The 21806-nt window shown below is 32.6% G+C and overlaps 2 protein-coding genes and 1 non-coding gene across 7 annotated transcripts; 2 read left to right on the top strand and 1 right to left on the bottom strand.

The window, feature by feature from the left end:
• The first annotated feature begins 479 nt into the window (after window positions 1–479).
• Window positions 480–12325, top strand: yps (Y-box binding protein ypsilon schachtel). 3 transcript variants are annotated; one of them, XM_023167971.2, is made up of 7 exons: window positions 480–646; window positions 2744–2841; window positions 6623–6889; window positions 8623–8813; window positions 9088–9286; window positions 10300–10332; window positions 11407–12325. In XM_023167971.2, exons 1-7 carry the CDS (start codon window positions 574–576, stop codon window positions 11449–11451), a joined length of 906 nt encoding a protein of 301 aa, XP_023023739.1. In that variant the 5' UTR covers window positions 480–573; the 3' UTR covers window positions 11452–12325. The 3 variants fall into 3 exon arrangements, with proteins under 3 accessions (XP_023023739.1, XP_023023755.1, XP_023023747.1); XM_023167979.2 differs by having other exon boundaries at window positions 481–646; window positions 9097–9286; XM_023167987.2 differs by lacking the exon at window positions 10300–10332.
• Window positions 3599–3741, top strand: LOC111512074 (small nucleolar RNA SNORA53). Its single transcript, XR_002723019.1, has one exon. It is a non-coding gene; the product is annotated as a small nucleolar RNA SNORA53 (small nucleolar RNA).
• Window positions 12326–18052: 5727 nt separating the features above from the next.
• RpS24 (Ribosomal protein S24) lies at window positions 18053–20545 on the bottom strand. 3 transcript variants are annotated; one of them, XM_023167998.2, is made up of 5 exons: window positions 20386–20545; window positions 19868–20014; window positions 19565–19810; window positions 18808–18859; window positions 18053–18212 (listed from the first exon to the last, which is right to left on the bottom strand). In XM_023167998.2, the coding sequence occupies exons 1-4, from the start codon at window positions 20386–20388 to the stop codon at window positions 18845–18847; spliced, it is 411 nt and encodes a 136-aa protein (XP_023023766.1). In that variant the 5' UTR covers window positions 20389–20545; the 3' UTR covers window positions 18053–18212; window positions 18808–18844. The 3 variants fall into 3 exon arrangements, with proteins under 3 accessions (XP_023023766.1, XP_023023773.1, XP_023023789.1); XM_023168005.2 differs by lacking the exon at window positions 20386–20545 and adding an exon at window positions 20121–20287; XM_023168021.2 differs by lacking the exon at window positions 18808–18859.
• Between the last annotated feature and the right edge of the window lie 1261 nt (window positions 20546–21806).

The following is a 21806-nucleotide window of genomic DNA, read 5'->3' as shown; positions in this document are numbered from 1 at the left end:
GACAGTAATACAAATCATGAAGTTATGAAACAACAACAAAAATGAATTGGTGCTCCGGGGTGACTCTATTGATTCCAGTGATGCATTTGCTTTTTCAGTTGCAGGAAAATCCAGAAAAAACCTGCAACACCAGTATTTCTCAACAGTGTTCACCCTAGATTTTTGTAAATACACATTTCACTCAAATGTGTGAATTTATGGAATCTTTCTGTGTGCAAAAGATTTGCCTTGTATAAATTCAATTATCTCAGAGAATGAAGAAATAAACTCATATGTCATTTTGAAGGCGGCCTCTAAAGTTTCCGCTTTTAGTTAAAAGAGGGCATCGCTTTCAAAAATCATAGGCAAGCATCAACTGCATAAATATCGACATACGTGAGTTGCTTACAATTTTATGGTTCATGTGAAGAAAAAAAATGAACTATTCAAGTATGTCGTTACTTGATCAAACCGAGGATATATAAACCCGAACAAATCAAGAAGCGACAAGATCTTTGAACATCTGAATTTGAGAGGAAGGAAATAACGTCTAGGTGAGGTAGCGGTATAACATCTTCCACCGGCCCGACCATCATGGCTGAAGCGGAGCAACAACAAGTAGTGTCGGAACAACCTAAGGCAATCCAAAAACAGAAGGAAGTAATTGGTAAGAGTTTAATACCTTTTAAAAGTTGAAATTCGGTTTTTGGCGTGGGCCAATTGTCATTGCGGCGTCCATGTTTTAATGAACACTCGAGCACATGGCCAAAAATGAGTTCAATTCGATCATTTCTCACGTTTGGTCGGCTCTAATTGCCGAAAATTAAGTTGTAGGAATGCTTGACCGAACTGGCAGCTTTGTTTTGCTTTTGTAAATTCGGATTTTGAATTGTCAAGTTAGAATTTTGTCAGTTTTTTTTTGGCCGCCATTTCTGTTTTATGCTATACGTTGTGTAGATTTACGTTTTAGAAAGACGAGGGTTCCGAAAATTCGTGCGTTTTAGTCCAGTAAGTAATTTTCTCACTCCATCAGTGATCGCGATTTCAGACCGTCATAATTTATTTTTAGATTTCTATATCCTGGAAGTTTCTTTGACATAATTTTGCGTTTAGCTGCTCACGCAGCCTTATTTTTTATGCATCAAGCTTCATAATACATTTTTTGCATTAATTGTTGAAATCATTTTGCATAAATATGTTTTCATTACTTGTAAATGGCTTTTGTCACTGGTTTTGACTGATGTGATTCAAATTGAATACTTGAGAAATGTGGAATAGGGATCTGAGAGTTGATCAGTAAAAAAATTATGTACTTGATATAGTTAACATCAAAAACATATTCTAATATGAGATGTATCACTCAAAAAAATATCCATGATTATTATAGAACAAGACTGTATGAAAAATTTTCTGTTACATCATTTTGGATGTGATACCATCATAAAAAAGTTATTGAATTTGTCAATAGTTTCATACGTTTCATAAACCTAGAATAAATGCAAGTCTATTATGAAAACGAATATTTTATTTTCATACTGTGTATTGATTTTTTTTTTCGACTGGTATATTATGTATTTCCCAGTTGAATATACACTTTATAGATTCTTGGGAACACATTTACAATTTACACCATTTATATGTATTGCTTTAATTGCACTCAAAAACATCAAAAATATAACTTCCTTGAGAAAAAACCCAGCTTTTTACTTCTTCCATCATTATATTAAAGGTCAAACACTCCCAAAAAAAGTAAAAAAATACCATAAACAAAAACTATATAAGATAACATTTGTATTGGAATTGAAACTCTACACATGAAAGAGTATCAGTAACACTTCCAAAGAAAACTCGATTAGGTGTACTTCAAACTACCTTGTCAAAATACTTCCAAAAACTAATCACTCATAAAAAATATTTGTAATATTTGTCACTTGAACAAAATTACTATAGATGGGTTTGAATTAACTGTATGATGTATTTTTTCATAATCTGTCATAACATAAGCAGATGCGACATAAATGTCATTAAAGTTTTTTCAAAAATCAAGTTAATTATTTTTCAAATTCATCGAAAAAAGTGCTGATGGGAGTTGTATATAAGTGTTTTCCCAAAACATCTTGGGGTTGAAAACTTTTTTTTTTTTAACAAAATTTATATCAATACTCTTTCAGAATATTTTATGTTGTGCAGCATTTTTGTATGCGATATCTGTTTCAATTGCATTAAAAATGTTTGGAAAACAAACTGAATGAGAATAAGATGTATTTGTACTTTATTCTCCACCAGTATCAATACCCGGGAAACTTCCAACTTGAGCAAAAAAATAGAAACTTTCGTTTTAATGAAGACATAATAACCGCTTCCTTTTGGACAGTGATCACTGAAACATACCGCGTTTCTTTTGAACAACCCAAATACAATTTGTATTATTCGGTAATGAGATACATCAATACGAAGTTAAATATAAGAGAATAACTACCAAACAACTTATGAATTCAATGTTTTTCCAAGATTGAGAGAAATACCTGAAAGAATAATTGGCAAACTTCCAAATTCTGATGATCAAATATAGAATATAGTTTTTTATTCTAGTGTATTCTAAAATTCTTCATAATTTTAAATTGTAGCTTGTTCAGGATTAATTTCATAATTTTGACCACAAATGGATACACGCCCTAACTGTCAATTTCAAATTTTTCACAAGTCATTTTCCTTGTTGACTTCTGACTAGGTCACAATACTATTTTCTTTCTTTGTTCAACAGCAACTAAGGTAACTGGCACAGTCAAATGGTTCAACGTCAAGAGTGGTTATGGATTCATCAACAGAAACGATACCAAAGAAGACGTTTTTGTTCACCAAGTGAGTATTTTTTAAATTTTCTATCATTCATTTTATAATGAATGTCATTGTTAGTCTTCATCAACTTTTTGTAAAAAAGATAGAAATGGTACTTACTAGTTCTAAGTTGTAGTGTATTTTTTAAACCCAATCTTGAAAAAAATATCCTAAGAAAAATATTTCTTCAAGATTAGTTTGAAGTTAATTTATTAGCTTTTCAATTATAATGTAATGATGATTGAATATCAGATTTCCAGAATGAAATTCTTAGCGAATGGTCAAAAAGTTTAAAATAACTATAAAATGAAAGATATTGATAGGATGGTCAATGAGTTTCAAAATCACATTGAACATTTTTTGGGCTTCAACCAAATAGTTGATCTTTTTCCCTAATTTTTCCCACAAAAATAAGCCTATTTGTTACCAAATTCTTTGCCATTAATTGAAATTTAAAGAAAATGGTTTGTATTAATACTTAAAACTCTCTTTTGAAATGCTTTGTATATGTGTTACCGATATAACTATTTTCTTTCTTCAGCCACATGGCATAGATATTTGATAGTAGGTATATCAGTACTTCTGAAACATGAAATGTCAGAACTATCAAAGTACCTTTAACGCTGATTCTCCTGGTACTAAGAAACATTTTACCTAGAGGTCAATTCTCTTACTGCCATCTGGAAAATTTTTGTCTTCTGCCTTTTCAATCTGTTATGTGCGAACTTATCCTATTAGTGAGAAGTTGACTATATTCTGGTTAATTCGCTGTGGAAAAATATGCACGCTCCTTAGATCCACCTTTGAATAATAATAAGAGGTGATTGAGTCATAAGTGTGCTATATTAAGATACCTCCTTGATACAACTGTTCCAGTGATGTTTTTTCTTAATGAAGCATCGTTAGTTGTTTCAAGGGGAACACGTATATTTAGAATAACAATTTGCAGAACTTGAAGTATATTTTCAGGTATTTTCCAGTACTTTATGAGTTTAGGAGAAAAATACAAAATAAAAAGTTACTCAGAATAAGCTTCCGTAACTTCTATAGAAGTTTCAATAGGTTTCTTCTGAGGAAAAGTCTATTCAATTATTCTATATAAAATGAATTCACCTCTCCCAACACCACTGAAAAAAATATTTTATCTTGTCTTTGTTGAGCAAGTAAAACATATTTTTCTAGTAGACCGAATATTTCATATTTCACAAAAATGTATTGTAAATAATGATGGTCATTCCATTCACAAAACTGGCTCTCAATTTGTCCCTCTTTGCTCTATGTAGTAATTCTTAAAAAATACTTTAGAATTTGAAAATTCCATATATTTTTTTAGATCATTTCTCTTTATTATTGATAATATATTTTATATTCTACACTCACAGTTTTGTTTTTTAATTTTACAAATTTTGTTTCTCATTGTGAAATCATGAGAGATGGTCAGAGGTGTTATGCAATCATTCTAATTTTAAAAAATCGGATCAAAATTTATTTAATGAGAAAATTAAAATAATCAACTGATGTATGAATGTAGTAAATAGATATATCTTTCTTTCTTTTTTTAACTTAATTTTCAAAACCCAGTATTTCAGAAATCCAACAATGTGACTGTTTTCACAGAGTATCGTCTTCTTTTGAATGAGAGTTAAAACTGCAACAATTTTTAAAATTCCCATTAAAAACTGTTAGTATATTCTCAGTTATAGATGAATATTAACTGCTAATGCTAGTGATAACAATTGATAACCTCTTTCTACTTTTTTATTGTTTTAATGATGATTCAGATGTATTAAAATTTTGGATGCTATGATTCAAGGTTGTAATATTGTGAAATATTGGTAATGCATTCTGATAATTTTAATTTGATTCTCTATCTATAGAATAATGATGTTTTTCCTTAAAAGTGGATACGCAAGGGGATTAAAATTGCAAACTTGAAAGAAATATTCAATAAAAACGTTTTTTTATTAATCTTGAATTTTATTGAAAAAAATTACTCTATCACTGAATAATAGAAATAATTCTACTATAATTATTATATACAAAGAAAATGCTTCTCCCATCCGCAGAAGTAACACTCTTCTCAACTTGGGTTTTCGTCAACTAAGTCGACATCATCAGTATACAATTCAACTATATTCTCAACTAGTTTGATCTTCCTCTTGAAGATAATCACCCAGTGATTGAAACACGTGTCAAGGTGTTAAAATAACGGTTTGGTGTTGGGAAAAACTCCAGTAATATTCATTACTACACCAAAGGTTCCAAACAGTGCATCACAAGTACACGACGAATATTTTCGAAGATATTACTGATTTGAAACCCAGAGACATAGCGGTTGCGGCGGTACCGGCCGGGGGACCGGCGTCGAATGTCTATAAATAGCGCGTCGAAGGCCGTGCTTCGCTCTACAACACTTTATGATTAGCAGCGATCGCACGTTGTGATATGTATATTTAGTATCAGCAGAGCGCCTCCTTAGTATTATAGATTTGTAAGAGAAATGTAACAAGTTTAAGTAAAAATGTTCACAACCTTCATGATTTGCAACGGGATGTAAATTTCTGAGAAAAAAATTTTGAAATGAACTGAGTATATTTTTCCCACGATAAGTTTTAATATAAAAATTTCAATGTCTGATCAGTCAATAGACATCAAGTAAATATGAAGCTCTTTGTTTCATTTACATTAAGACCGTTTATTTTCACACAAACCATTATGTGGCTCTCAACTGCTATTCGTTTTTTGGGCATGTCAACCAATTTGTATCTATGGCATACAACACACAACCTATAAAAGAAAGGGTAGCTGAAAGGTATCTAATTTATATGATTGAAAGGCAGGTATATGACCAATTTCCAAGCCCTATGCCAATACGAGGCTGTAGGCATCACTTAATAAAAAATTACTGTTATTAAAGTCAGTTTGAATTTCATCATTTGAGTATCATGAATGTGCACTGTTTGTCAAATACATTCAACAAAATGTATGTAAAATTATGTTAAGGGGGGTATGAAATCTGAGTCATGAGTTGAACAAAATGAAAAAGTTATAGTACAGTGAATAATAAATTACTATCTTGATACCGCCAAGTCCAAAATAACAGTAAATAGGAAAGACAATCAAGTTGAGAGAGGTTGAATCAAAGTTGTTACTGGATTCGCCAATATACAGTTTCCTATAAAAATTCTGGGCACTATCAAGTTTGAAAAAAAAAGTTATATGGAAAGTTGTTTAAAACCTATTGTTAATAACCACAAAGATATTGATTTTAAAATTACTGAACTTTAACTGATCTTTCATAGTATGGGGTATTTCTATGTCACCATATTTATGGCAAGTGAACGCAAGGAAAGTATGTAGCAGAAAGATCAGTTATACAATCTTGGTGGATTGTAATTTTTTCTCTTATTAACAAATTACCAGAATAATTTGGGGTTTTCATTTATCTTATATTCTATATCTCAATTATAATAGAAATTGCTCAGAGTAAATTTGACAAAATTCATTAATAATTATAATCCCCCTGTATGTTTATATTTTCTGTGAAATTTCGTCTTTTCTCTTATTATGCAGGAATAGGTGGGGCTTTAAAAACTTTTACAGGAACAGAATGGTTCACCGCATCATAAATAACATTATATAACATGTTTAACAGCTTCTTCAACATCTGAGAGGAGTGTTTCCAGTTGAAATTGGCAAACAAATAATCGATTTCCGTACTTGCATGTAGTCCTCCCATCATTCATATACATTTCCTATCATGCCATAATTTTGTACTTTTGTTAACAAGATGTTTCTCTTGCAGTCCGCCATAATCAAGAATAACCCGAAAAAAGCTGTCCGCTCTGTAGGGGACGGTGAAGTCGTGGAATTTAGTGTGGTAGTAGGGGAGAAGGGCAACGAAGCTGCCAATGTAACGGGTCCCAACGGCGAACCGGTCAGAGGTTCACCCTATGCCGCAGACCGCAGGAGAGGATACAGGCAATGGTACTACCCGAGAGGCGGGCGCAGGCCTAGAGGAGGGTCCAGAGGTGGCCCTCCGAGAGAGAGCCAGAGCGAAAGTGAAATTAAGGTATGTTTTCGATAGTTATGAAATATTCATTGGACGATTAAAGGGCTACATATTATCTTGGGAAAAAAATTAATGAATTCTGAGTCAATGGTAGAATTTTAGTGAAATTCCCAAGTTTAAAGTTTGAATTCATTAAAATTCCATAATTGAATATGAAATCTAATAATAATACTCCAGATTTATTGATTTTCTTTTTCATGAAAATGTTTTCCTATCATGGCTGTATTTTTTTTTGTCTACTATTACTATTGTTCATTTCCTAAAAGTGGTGCAGTCGTCAAAGCTAATTATGCATAACAAATCTTCTGATTATTCAAATTATATATTCTTGTCAAAATTAGAACAACCTCCATTTATTCATCTTGATAACGTTTTGAACACAAACTGCATTTACAAAAATATCATTCTGAAAACACGCTTATATGAAAAATAATGCTAACTCCTGTCCCTCCTGAATGTTTTACAATGAAGAAATTAGTGTTACACTTTTGGTATTGTCAACCTTCTTGCTAATAACTTCAGTTTATGTTGATACCTATTGTGGGATACTTGAGAAGCAAAATTGTTGCGCCCTCAATCTCACCAATTGCCGAATTGGATTGTCTGATGTTTTCAATGAATTGTCAGACACTGAAAAGTGTTAGTTTTGGTCCTAATAGTGTACCTTTAGTCTTTCTCAAAAAATGTTTGTGTCTACTTCAAGCTTTCCACTATTTATATTTTTCAACTTATCATAACAATTTGCGAATTTCCCACATTTTAGAATCCATATCCATAAATCCGTTGACAGAAGTAACCTTAAGAATTATAGAAGTATTAAGTGTTCCTTCAGATTTCCCAAAAATATTAGATTGCTTTATTATGAAGCTAGTGTCTTGGCACTGTCTTCATGTTTTAACTAAATAACGACATGGGTTCTCCAAAGGCTTGGTTGTTTCCATGAACCATTCTTTAGCCAATCACAAGCTGTCTTTTGGCTTTACTATCTTCACGTTATAAGTCATTTAAATAGAATTTGTGTAACATAATTAGTCGTTCTAGTACCAACTCTGTCGTACCAATGACAAACCGTTTATTGGTGTATTCAATAAATATCAATATTAAGAGTTCTGAGTATTCGACCAAAGATAACACCAAAGTACCAGATCCTCCATACTTGGGGAAAAGTTAACCGTAATAAACCTTTTTTTTTCTGTCTTAAGAAGATAGTCCGTCAATGGAATTATTTTGGAACATAGATTGTATAGTCTATGCGAAGTCAATCCGAACAGCTAAATAAAATACTAATATACCGAGTCTGATAAATTTACTAGTTGATACTATTTGAAACCTCCCACATAAAAATAATGATTAGATTTTGTGAATTACACAAAGCTATCCATGTCATACCAAGAAACTGTTGGATGTTCAGTAACTATTTAGTTTTCATGTCATTTGAATTAACTTCGTATAGCCTATAATGAATTGCCAATGACAAAACATTTCCAAAGTTGAAAAAATTTGAATTGGTAATAAAGAATTGTTTGTTGTATTCATTTACATTTTCATATTTGTTTTTGTTGTCAATTAGCGCCCTTTGAAGTTATATATTTATTGTATACATTCCTAGTATAAACCATTGTAAGTTTCTTGGGAATGAATGTTTTATATAGGAGCGATTCATTGCTGCACACCTTTTGATATTGAACTCGTAAAGGTTTCTGTCAACTCTTAACTTTTGTTTTCTTTGGAAGGATGGGGCACTTTCGGGCGGAGAAGGCGGTCCTCCAGGCCCGCCTCGTCGTTATAGACCGAGGCGTGGACGAGGAGCATATGGAGGAGGCGGTTACTTCAGAGGACCCTACCGAGGGCCCCCTGGAGAGCAGGATCAGAGTAACGGAGACGCTCCACGCGGTCGCGGACCTCCGAGAAGATTTTTCCGCAGGTAAAATAAGCCTTCTCAGTATTATTAAGATTATTTTTGAAAAAAAAAATTGATATACTATTATTATTATTGTTTCCTGAATTTAAAATGTTTATTAATTTGAAAGAGTTCTAAATTGGGAGTTAACAATTTGTTAGTTATGAATGCAATTTTGTTCGGTTTTATCAAATTTGCCTCAGTTCAGAAAAACAAATTATATATTATTACTTGCATTTACTGAATGGATTTATTTCATAACTGTTTGAAAAGATGAATAATGTGTCTGATTGACAAGCTTTTCCAGAAACTTCCGTGGCGGCAGAGGCGGAGGAATGCGTGCACGATCTGAGGACAGCCAGGGCCAGGCTGGAGAGCAGCAGAACGGTCAGGATGGACCCCGTGGACCACCGCGTCAGCGTTACAGAAAACGCGGACCACCACGTCCACGAGGCGGAAACTCTCAGTCGGAGTCTGGAAATCCACCAAACCCCAAGGTAAGAGCATAATGTGTTTGTTGTTTCAGGTTAGATTGTGACAAGTGTTGTCCGTGTGATACAACTGTTTTGAATTTTTGAGCAAGGTTTTTTTTTTGTAGACAAACCTTTGAATCTTACTCTGTTCCTGTTTCACTTGTAGCCACATACATACTATCAAATCATAACTTTGCTCTTGATCTAATTCATATAAAATTGAAATTTTTTGAAAAAAATCTGTATATTTCTGCTTTATCTTTTAGCCGCTTCTATTTATATTCTTTCATCTCTACCTCCTTTGCTCTTTTTCTTCAATCTGATGACATGTCGATTTATTTATAACCAAGGTTATTTTAATAAATTGATAGATGTAGCTGTTCTACGTGGTAGTGGATCATCATGAAAATGAGAAATAAAACTTTCTATTTTAATACCTCTTGTATTTGTAACTAACGTTGCTGCAGTTTCGACAAAACTGCAGGATATGTGTTATAAAAACATAGAAAGTTTAATTTTTCAAGGTTATTTTACATTATATCATACTGCCAAATCAAAATTTATATAAAAAAATCTTTTTGGCTATCTTTTTTAAAGCTGTTTTCCTCTTTTCTGTGTTTAGAGTTTCCTGTTTCTACAATGCCTGTTGATAAATTTATAGCTACTTTTTACAGTTCACTGTTGAATGAAAATGTACTCCCTTATTCTGCTTTATTATTTGTAATCGCCATTGATGATTATCTTGTTGCAGAAATTGAGAAAGGATGCAATAAATAGTTGAAGATTTCATATAAAAAAAATAAATCTTATTCTAAAAACCTTTTACTCAATTTGAATTTAGAATTTATTACATCTCTTCTTGTCCTGTTTGATTTCTGCCACTGTCACGAAAATACCAAGACGAATTATCTTTGCCTATTGGAATGAATATAGTAGTTGTCATTGAATAGATCGATATAATCTTGCATGAACTCTGCCCTGAAAGTATTTTTTTTAGTCTCTCTCTCTTCTACACTATTTTTCTATTGTAATTCTAGGCTCCTGAATCCACTGCACCTGAAAACACTGAAGTAAGTAGTCGTTAGATGTTTTTGCTTTGTTAATATTTATGTATGCATTAGTTTGAAACTAGTGGCTTTTTTTTGTGGTCGTCGGGATATTGAACTGTATAAGGAAATGAATGAATGTATTTTATTGAGTAAGAAACATTACTTATATGATGTGGTTTTTCATTTGTGTGAAATTCATCATTATCATCTAGAAACTGGTCATATGTTTTCTTGCACTGCTTTTGCTTTGCTTTTTCTTCATCTGGAAGTATAACAATACATGTGTTTGAATTTATTCTAGTTATCTTAACATTACTTTCATTCGTGAGTTTGAAACACTATACATTTTTCAATGGTACAATCAGTAATCTCTTGGATAGAACAACTACATGAAATCCATTATAAATCACACGGATTGTTATATTGAGGATGAATATGACAGTTGACAGTGGGAAACTAAGGATTTTAAAATTTTTAAAAAATTATAGGAAATTTTATTAATACTATTGATACGAAGTGAATGATTTTGAATTGTTGATTTAAAATGAAATCCATGTATTGGATTTCAATTTGATTGTTAATTAATTGTTCGGAATCGTTTTACTTTGGGATATATTTTATTTCATGTTTATACTAGAATAGGGACTACATAATCTTACAAAATAATGAAGAAAGAAGATATTTACCAAATGAATGCATTCAGCGCTAAAATCAGTTTCACACAGTTATGAACTTGTGAATAGAGTCGAAAATATATTGTCATAAAAAAAAGTTCCTGTTGGCAAACATTTGAGTTATTATAAAATTAAACACTGGAATGTTATATGATAATATAATAAGTTTAAAGCAAATAACGTATTTAGTTGAAGTGCAAATAAGTTTCCATTTTGAAAGACATGTGTCCGGAATATTTGATAATAACATTTTCTATTAGATATATATCACATGTCGGATATGTCAAGCAAAATATTTTGGGATATGATCTGTGGGTAGGATCCTAATCTAGATGTTGCCTCATCACTGAAAGTTTATTTGAAGAAACAAAATTATTTTTCATTTTGCATATTTTGTAAAGACTGATTTGTTTTGTTTCAGGAGAGTCAGGCAGTGCAGAATACAACTACAGAAAGCAGTGCTTAAGCGTTATCGCGCTCAAGTCCATCATCACTATTATAATCATATGTTAACAACGTTTAGCGCGTGAGTTTGTAAAAATGGCAGACAAAAGGCGTTTCATGGCGATTTTAAGTGTTATTTAATTAATTTGGTGATCAGCAACAAGGCGGCATACAGCAGCCCGGTTTGACGCTTGCGCTTCCAAAGAGAGTTGAATATACATTTTTGATACTTTTTATATTCTCATCGATGTTTGCATAAGGATCATTTGTATAAATTGGACAATGTAGATATAGAGTGTAACTCGTTTGAAAGCGGCGACAAACCGATTCTTTTTTCGTCAGCTCGTCCGTGAAGCGTCTTAAGACCTTATGTCTTGCTGCAAAAATGATTTTTCCTTCATAACAATTAAAGTAAAAAAAATTAAGAAAACGCGGCGCCCGTTCCAAGACAGACGACCAACCCGTCGCGGGGGCCGTACCCAAAAAAATTGATTGCAACAAACATCTAACTTGAAAGTCTCTCTTCCCGATTGCGAGCAAAGGGGGAGAATCATAAAGTTGAAAAAAATACAAAAAAATCCGTAAAATGTAAAAAAGGAACAGTTCGTTTCTCTTGGATATTACTGTCGCAGTGATTTCTAGATTGGTTTTTTTTAGCCATCCTTCTCGATCGCTTTGCGATGGTAGTTTTGTAAATTCTGGTATTTCTCGGGTGCTAGTCATTAAGTAAATGAAGCTGTACAAATTCTTTTTTTGTACAATGTAATTTGAGATACTTTTAAATATCATAGGTGTATAATTCAAATTTTTTTTCATTGATTTTTCTATTTTTTTTTTTTTCATTATTTTGTACAACTGATATAAACGGGAAATATATAACTGTTCTTGAGATAAAATTTTTTTATTTTCAAAATGTTTCAGAGTGAGTGTTTGGTTTTGATTTTTGGTGTTATTTGTAAGTATTGGTAGTGGTATCTGAGATCCATCAATAGATGCCTGTTTTGCTTATCAACCTTCTTGATAAAGATATTGCATCCAGAATTAAAAAGGCGACTGAAAACACTAACCAGGATTTCCTGAAAACGTCCTTTTTTTAGTTGTCTTTTCCATTCTGGATGTACGATATATCAAACTAAATCTGATTCAATTTGGCCCTTTCACAATCTATGAAGAAGTTGTTACCTTCTCACTAATTGCGTGAAAACTATGTTTTTAATTTAATCGGTAAGTCGACCAATTGATCTAATGGTTGAAATAATAAAATCAAATTTGCAAAAACACAGTCAATTGGTCCTTTCGATACATTAATTTTATCTATTTAAGCAATCCATCAAAAAAATTTGATGAATTGCTCTCGAGAGCTTTCAACATAGCATCAAATTGATGAAAACACCGTCCATTTCAAGAATCAATAGAGTAATTCTATTGATTTATTTCAAATATTTCCTATTAGTCAGTGGGCTATGCTTGAAGACAAATCTAAAGAAATGAACTTTGAAAGTTCAAGCCAGTTCGAATATACCTACACAGTAGGTTGAATGGACTGACGCCTATCAGAAAACAACTACTCCCTGGCTAATACCACGAAGGGAGTTGGATTATATCTTGCACTGATGAGTGGCTAATGAGCCCGAAACCGGCCTGCAAGTGTGCCCGTTCCAAAATTGAAGGTCGACTAATTCAGTTGTATTGCATATGCAGGAAATTTTCTGTGAAGATTACTGCATTGACGCCTGTCGGATATAAACCAACTCCCTTCGTGGTATTAGCCGGGGAGTAGTGTTTTTTGATAGGCGTCAGTCTATTCAACCTAATGTGTAGGTATATCTGAGACTGGCTTGAACGTTTAAAGTTCATTTCTTTAGATTTATTTCAAATATTTCTTGACTTCCGGTAATAAGATATCCTTGTGGCTCGCAGGTTGAGACGGGCCATTTTGTTAGGAATCGCACGTTAAAGACCTCGTTAGTCCTTAGTTCGTACTACTTTCGACTTTTGAGCTGATTAACGGAAAAACATAACATTTTTCAACACATATATTGTTGTCACAGGGCACATTTGATGAAGAGATCCTGCGTAAGTTTCACACAGTTGCTGGAGTACATAGCTGACCATGTCAAGTTGGCGCCTCAATGGGCTCAATCTTTACGTTTAAGAATAAATTGATATCAAGAGATTCACATTATGGCCCATGAAGGTGTCCACGAAAGACGCATCACAGATTTCCAGTCTTGCTATAAATTGACAAGTTTATAAAGCCAATGTCATTTCTCACGTCGGGATAAAACAAGTGAATCCGTTGAAAAGCCAGGGTTGAGTAGTCTGATTTATAATTATAATCGTCTTTATTATTTCCAGATTCTAAAGAATTCAAAAAATATTAGATTTGAAGGTTTACATATGGAAATGAAGTTCGAAGTTTATTTTCTGTTGTGTGAACACGGCAGAAAATATTATTCCACTTAACCGTAAACAAACCTATGTAATAATACAAATAAAAAAGTTTGGCCTAAAAACAAAAAATCATTGCTATAAAATTTGAGATTCAAGATATTCTTCAAGATGTAAAATTGCCTGAGTTTGTTAAAATTTTGTTTCTGATTGATTCGGCTGTTACTTGATCCATATTAACTTCACAAACTACACCTAAGGATTTGATCTTCACAAACATATACTATATATAGGTATAGAAGTTAATAAATTGACATAGCACATGAGAAAGTGGCAAACCAAAGGCACGTGTTTCGGGCTCTCATCAGTATGGTGCAGCCAAGTGAAATGATTGGCAACACATGGTTGCCTCAAGAAAGAAATACAAATGCGCCGAGCTACCATACTGATGATGGGCCAAGAGCCCGAAAGACGTGTCTCGTGATCTTTCCTGCACTGATAAGAGTTAGTACTTCGAAACTGGTCTTTAGGTGATCTACTCGAATAATTTCAGCATGGTCCTGCTGCTGGATAAACGAGAAATATCTACAAGACTAACCTCTGTGAGGTATTTTGCATAAATATCTGAAAGATATACCGGGTGTCCCACATTTTATGTGACAGGCAATATCTGGTTTGTTGAAGTAGATACACAAAAATGTTTCATGAGAGCTATATTTTGATATAATTTTTAAATATACAGGGTGTTTGGTGTAGGTGCTACAGACCAAAATTCCATTTTTTAAAATAGAACGCCCTGTATATCATTACATATTCAGATGCTACGTTAAATTCTGATATCATTTCATGTTTGGTTTTTGAAATTCGGTTACGGCGTTGTTGAGTTATTGCTTAAAATGTAAAGTCTTGAGAACGACTATTATTTTTAAAAATATCTCATACAATTATTCTCTCTGCATCAGATCACATGAAAATTAGTCAAAATTTTGGGTGTTCGAAGTAATGGTTTCAATTTTGAGATGTGGAATTCAGTCAGGAATCATTTTGAATATGAAACAATTGCGAAATTGAAAGAGGTGTATTCGAAAACAAATCTTTAATTAATAACAATGTAAATAATATAACTTGATAAATCATTTCATAAGAATGGTAGGTACCTAGAAATAAGTCATAAAAATTGTTCAAAGTGATGCCCATTAGATATTATACAGGCTTCGAAACGTCGAATCACTTCTCTCGTACAAGTCGCTCTTATAATATCAGGCGTAATATCACTGCACGCTAGTCGAATTTTCATTTTCAGATCATCCACATTCAAAGGGGAGTAGTGAAAACAATATCTTTTAAATAACCCCATAGGAAAAAATCAAGCGGTGATAAATCCGGGGAACGAGCCGGCCACCGAATTGGACCCTTATTACCAATCCATCTATTTGGGTACGTTCTATCCAGATATTCAGTAACAACCTGTGAATTGTGAGGAGGAGCACCATCTTGTTGCCACCAAATTCCTTGTCGTTCTGCTATGGGAATATCTTCCATCAACTGGATCAAATCATTTTCTAGAAAATGTAAATATCGCAATCCATTGAGATTTTCATTGAAAAAGTCCTATGATGCGGCCATTGAACAATCCACACCATACAGTAATACCCCAAGTAGTTTGAAAATTACTTTCGCGGACCCAGTGGGGATTTTCTTGAGACCAATAGTGACTGTTATGTCGATTCACAACTCCATTATTGTGGGATCGCGATTCATCGCTCCACAAAATTTGACTGAATATGTTAGGACTTTCATGTAATATTACCTGAATACAAGCAATGAATTCAAGTCGTCGTTCAAAGTCCGTGGGTTTCAAACCTTGTACCAACTGAATTTTGAATGGGTGGTATTTATTTTCTTTCAGAATTCTCTGTACATTAGATTTACTCACACCGACTCCTTCTGCAAGAGTACGGATAGAAACATGTGGATGAATAATAATATAAGCCAACACATTGATCTCTAAATCTTCAGTTCTAACAGATCTCGTATGATGACGATGCTTTATAGTAGAAGGAAATGACCCAGTTCGCAATTTTTCTACAACTCTCGAAAAAGTCATTCGTGACGGAATGGGTCTGTCTGGAAAACGTTCTTGGTATAGACGTTGTGCTTGACGGCAGTTTTTCTGACATTCCCCAAAAATTAATAACATATCAATGCAATCACTTGGACTAAACGCGAAAGGCATACTGGAGTTTTCGCACAAAGAACACAGTTACTGTTTTGCAAAGAATCACTGAATCGAACTGACAAGTAGATACAATTCAACATTTGTTACTATGGCATCAACAAGCATAAGCTACTTGATGAAATTGTGCAATATAAAGCAATTCACCCTCAAGTTAGTCACATTCTCAAGAATTTCAATATTATATTCAACTGATATCGTATCGTAGAGGTGAGAATAATGGTTTGTATTCAGTAGTAGTCTAGTTCAATTTAATAAAAGATATAGACTGGATTCGTGTACGAGTAAATAAGTTTTTTTGAAACTTTATATTTAAGGAAAAGTGCAATAACTCAACAACGCCGTAACCGAATTTCAAAAACCAAACATGAAATGATATCAGAATTTAACGTAGCATCTGAATATGTAATGATATACAGGGCGTTCTAATTTAAAAAATGGAATTTTGGTCTGTAGCACCTACACCAAACACCCTGTATATTTAAAAATTATATCAAAATATAGCTCTTATGAACTCCTAAAACTTTTGTATGAAACATTTTTGTGTATCTCCTTCAACAAACCAGATATTGCCTGTCACATAAAATGTGGGACACCCGGTATTTCAATACCCAGCGTGATATCAGCCGTGGAAGTAGTCACTTTCCAACAAATGATTAGAAACGTGGAAAATGCAGACCATACGGTTTCTAACAATGTGGGATCTGAGCAAAGATTTTGACTGAGTAAACCATCATTTACTATTAGAGAAACTTGAATTTTATGGTATCAGAGGATCAGCTTTGAAATTCTTCCAGTCTTAGCTCTCATCTAGAAAGCAGGCAGTATAAGTAAATGGTAATTTATCACATTAAAGATCTATGAATAAGGGATCCATCCCTTTTTATAATCTATATAAATGAAATATTCTATTTCCTTTTACCCAATACAGTAATCTGTTTTGTCGACGACCACAATGTTACAATCAAATTCTAATATCTCAAATTCATTGGTAATTACCAAAGAAATCGAAGACAAAGCAGAACACTGATTTACATCCAACTGAAACTTCAATAGGGAAAAAACTCAGAAAATAACTATATCTTCTAATACCAGGGTAACAATCAAAGCTCAAGGTGAATTGTTAGGTATAATTATTGATGAGTCGCTACGATGGGAATCACTTATTGACCATCTCTGTAAAAAACTCTCGACACAGTTGTTTCTACTTCGCCAGTTGAAAAAAGCATTGAGCCATAAAACAGATCTCACCTCGTATCTTTCACTTTCACATTTCATATGGCATACTCCTTTGGGGTAGATATACTTACGTGATTAGAATTTTTCGCATGCAGAGAAAAGCCATCAGAATTATAGTTGGAGCCCCATTCGACGCACACTGTTCACCACTTTTTAGAAAATTGGGAATAATGTTAGCCCTGTATGTTGATTTTCTACTCACTGTTAGAAATACGTTAAAACAAAATACTACTCTCCAAACATTTAGATCATCATAATTATGAAACTAGAAATGCAGGACAACTCGGACAGCCAAGATTTAGAGTTGAAATGTCATTAAGAAACTATCTGGCAAACTTCCATATAATGCGACTAAATTGAATTTTAATTTATTCATAAGGTAAATCAAAGAGTACCTTACACGAAATCGTTTTTATTCTGTACATGATTTCATGCAAAGTACATATTCAGTCTAAATAAATAGCCTTATATATATTTTTTTTAAACATTAATATTTATATATCTAGGATTTTTTTTATAATTCCATTCTTCATTTGTAAATTATTTTCAAAATGTATATTCAATGCTGCTTTTATATTGTTCTCTCTATTTGCACCACCTGTCTATGATTTGTCACAAATGTATATTTCATAACGTGATTAAATAAAAATCTATCTATCTATTAATTATAGATGCCTCTAATTCATTCAAGATCTATTCATGTAAACGTGAAGTTAAGTGTTTACAACAATTTGAAAAAGTATTCATAACAAAAAGGAAAAGTCATAACCAAAATTTATTTAGGAAAGGTTAATACAAATACATTTTGAACTTCAGACAATATTTATTGTATAACACAAATATAGAACCATTATCGTCGAGTTGTAGATTAGAGCCACACAATGATATGAATCTGAAGCCAGAGGACAAATGATTTACTGAAAAAAAAAATAAAAAATTAGTAAAACCTACACAGAGGATGAATAAAAAATCACTGTTGGATTCAAATTACCATATTTTAACTAGAATACCAAAAAGATATTGTAATATTTTTGGAATAAAAACATAAGAATCCCACCCCAGTAACTTTTCATGCTCAAAATTGAACTGAATTTTGAAAAATAAAATATATTAGACAGCAAAAAACAGTATCAAAACAATAATGATAAGTCTAATTTCTGGTGATAATACCTAAATACTCGCACATTATTTTGACCTTTTGAATCCAAGTCAGTTTTAAAACATTTCTAAACTAAGCAAAAATGACAAAAATCAAATAACCACTCACATTAATGAATGAAATATTCTGGAAAGTGATTTAATTATAGTCTTTCAGGATAAAAATGAATGCAATGCATATTCAAAACAAAAAAGTTGATATGACACTTTCATTTTCATCCCGGGCATACTTGGGAATGTTAAAAAATGAGGATGACCACTAGTAATCCTTTCAGAATTGTTAGTAAAAAAATCAAAATGGAATTACGAAAACTGTCGAAGGAGGTGAAAATTGGGGTAACAAAAGGTTCAAACCTTTCGATTTATACTTCAAAAGTAGAAATAGAACAATCTATTTCTTACCACCCTAGAAAAAAGAAAATGATGAAATATTTCTCAGTAAAAATTATAGCTCTCATCATTGGAAAAATACTGATATCATTTCAAGATATTTGAAATACAAATTATAGTAAAAAAAACTAATTTATCTTGATGTCTACAATCCACTTCAAAAAGATTGAAAGTATATCTCTGGAACTTTTCGATTGAATGATCATCAACAAAAATTATTTTAAAAAATTGCTCAAATGGGAAAAACTAAATTTTGCCCGTTTTCAAAATGATTGTTATAAGAATGTAGGCTTTCACGGCTGGCATCAATGTTTTGGTTGGTTTCCAGGTTTCGGCGTGGTCTTCTTTGGTTATAATCTTCACAAACGTTTCAACTGTACTTCGACCATGCCACTGAAGATAACTGCCGCAGTTGAACTGTTTGGAGAATGTATAACCAAACAAAACAGCAAAACCCGGAAACCAACCAAAACACGATTGTTATAATTTGTATCTATTATAAATGGAAAAAGAATTAAAAGTATTGAACATTTTTTTGTTGAATTATTTTCAATAGTATAGTTAAATATCAAATGAAGAATAATTGTGGTTATGTTAACATGTGCATAAACAGGACACAGCATTACATTTAGGTTTTGTTTACTGCAGATTCACATAAAGAACTATGTGTCCTACTTCATTGAAATAAATTCAAAGATTTGAAATAATTATGTTTTCATACCTTCTTGGCGGCAGCACCAACTTTACTTTTCTTCGTTCCTCGTACTTTCTTCATTCTGTTCTTACGTTCCTTACGCTGTTTACGTGTGCCTGTTTTCTTTTCAAACAAGCCGTGTCGTGCCAGCCTGTGTTTTGGTTCGAATTTCTTAGCAAAATCTAATGTGTCATAGATAAGGGCAAACCCGGTCGATTTACCGCCTCCAAAGTTGGTCCTAAATCCAAATACAAAGCATACGTCTGGAGTAACCTACAGAACGAAATAAAAATATTTGGCGAGGTTTCAAACTTGATATAGGATACTTACTTTGTACATTTTGGCTAATTTTTCCCTGATATCTGTTTTTTTAACAGAAGGTTGGCCGGGATGTAAAACATCAACGACCATTTGTTTCCGAGCCAACAATCTGTTGGTCATGAACTTTCGGGTCCTAATCGTCGCTGTTCCCTCCGTCTGAAACATAACGAGAAATTTGAGTAAATCGTGAGAGAGGTTAAGTAATAATAACATCAGAATTTCGTCAAATTCACAAGTTATTTCACAAATTTCATCTCAGTACCATGTTTCCTTCCAACTAATATCTCTTTTTCACCCTCGAAGAACAAACTTAGTACAAAATAAGTTCAGTTTTGCTCTCTAAACAACCACAGAAACTGTCATCCCCTGATTGCCACACAAACTATTTTTTTATGAGAGAAGTGCGGTTACTTCAGGAAAAATAAATGCACATAATTTTCTTAAAGACTTTCACTAATCACTACTAACGAGAAAATTGTGAAATAAATTGCGATTCTTCGAGAAATTTTCGATTTTTTTCAACGTACCATCTTGGTTAGGAAAATTGTATACTCAAAGAGAGATATAAGCGCTCAAAATGGAAGAGTGGCCAATAGAAGAACTACATAGAACCATGTGCATCCGTCAAAAACAGGGAGGTAAACTTTTAAATTTAGAATTATAATCCTCTCGGATCGATTTCAAATAGGTGTTTGAAAAAGTTCACGCTGATGGTAATTTTGGTTTCTGTTTGTAAACACTCACAAATAATTTATTAGGATATCGGAGATATGTAATGAATAAACTCAAAAATTATTTAACCAAATTTAAAAACTCATCGTTAGAAAACTACATCATCAGCGAATAACATGAGGTATATTTCATTCATGAATAGAGATTCTTATAAAAATTGCACAAATGCAACCAAAATGAGTTACTTCTTTGCATGATCTACACATCTTGATATAGAGTTTTTTTAAAATCTTTTTATCTTTGGAAGATCTCCACATTTCTTTGTATAAAGATGAAGAAGTGAAAAGGCAAAATCTTTGCTTTCCCAAAAATTATTCTCTGTTAAAAATATACCCCTTCCAATTCAAGTGAAGGTAGTATATTGATAAGAAAAAAATTAATAATCCAAGAAATGTTATAAAAAATAATACGGATCATAATGAGTTATTCCAGGGCATTCAAAGATTTTTTTGCATCTTTATTTGTAGTCAAATCAATAAATTCTTCAATTTACTCAGTGTCCAAATTCCAAACGACGTTTACAATAAAGATTAACGGAAAGTCCCACTATTATTTGCAAATATCCTGTGTTCTATGTGTAAAACAACCGAAGAGTAGAGTTTGAAGTACCCACAAAACACAATACTAAAATCTGGGTTTTCTACACACTACTTTTTGGTTTTTCTTTTCTGTGAAGTACCAAAATCAATACTATTCACGAAACTTTAAATAGCTAGTCCGGTTTATAGTAACGTTACATGTTTCATTGAAATACTGTTCGAAGATTATTTGGTAATACAATAAGTAAAGAATTCCCATGCACAACCTTAGGGTTTTAATGGGTTCTCTCGATGTTTATTACCTATATCTAGAACATTTCATTCAATTGATTGTTTTCTTTTTTTGTATTCTATCTGAAATTGCATATGATGTATTGGAAACTCTATCTATTGCTGGTAAATAAACATATTAATATTATTATTGAAATAAGTCATATGTTTTTCTGCTTATGGAGAGTAGAGTTAAGAAAAATCATCTCTGTGTATCAGAAAGTTTCCGTCCAAAGCACAGAACTATAATTTAGATATAGTTCTGTGGTTCAAAGCCATTGAATTAGGGAGGCGCCACTATAGCAAAAGTATAAATTTCGAAAGAATCGCTAAGAGTTAAAAAATGAGGGGAGCTAGATGAAATGGAAGTAGAAACTCAAAAGAAATAATTCCATTGTAGTTCTGAC

The sequence above is a fragment of the Leptinotarsa decemlineata genome, unplaced genomic scaffold, assembly GCF_025532065.1.
Source record: "Leptinotarsa decemlineata unplaced genomic scaffold, Ldec_3_MD MMD2_tig00000882_RagTag_RagTag, whole genome shotgun sequence".
NCBI lineage: Eukaryota > Metazoa > Arthropoda > Insecta > Coleoptera > Chrysomelidae > Leptinotarsa > Leptinotarsa decemlineata.
The sequence above is the reverse complement of the archived record's forward strand: the minus strand, read 5'-3'. Positions and strand labels throughout refer to the sequence as shown.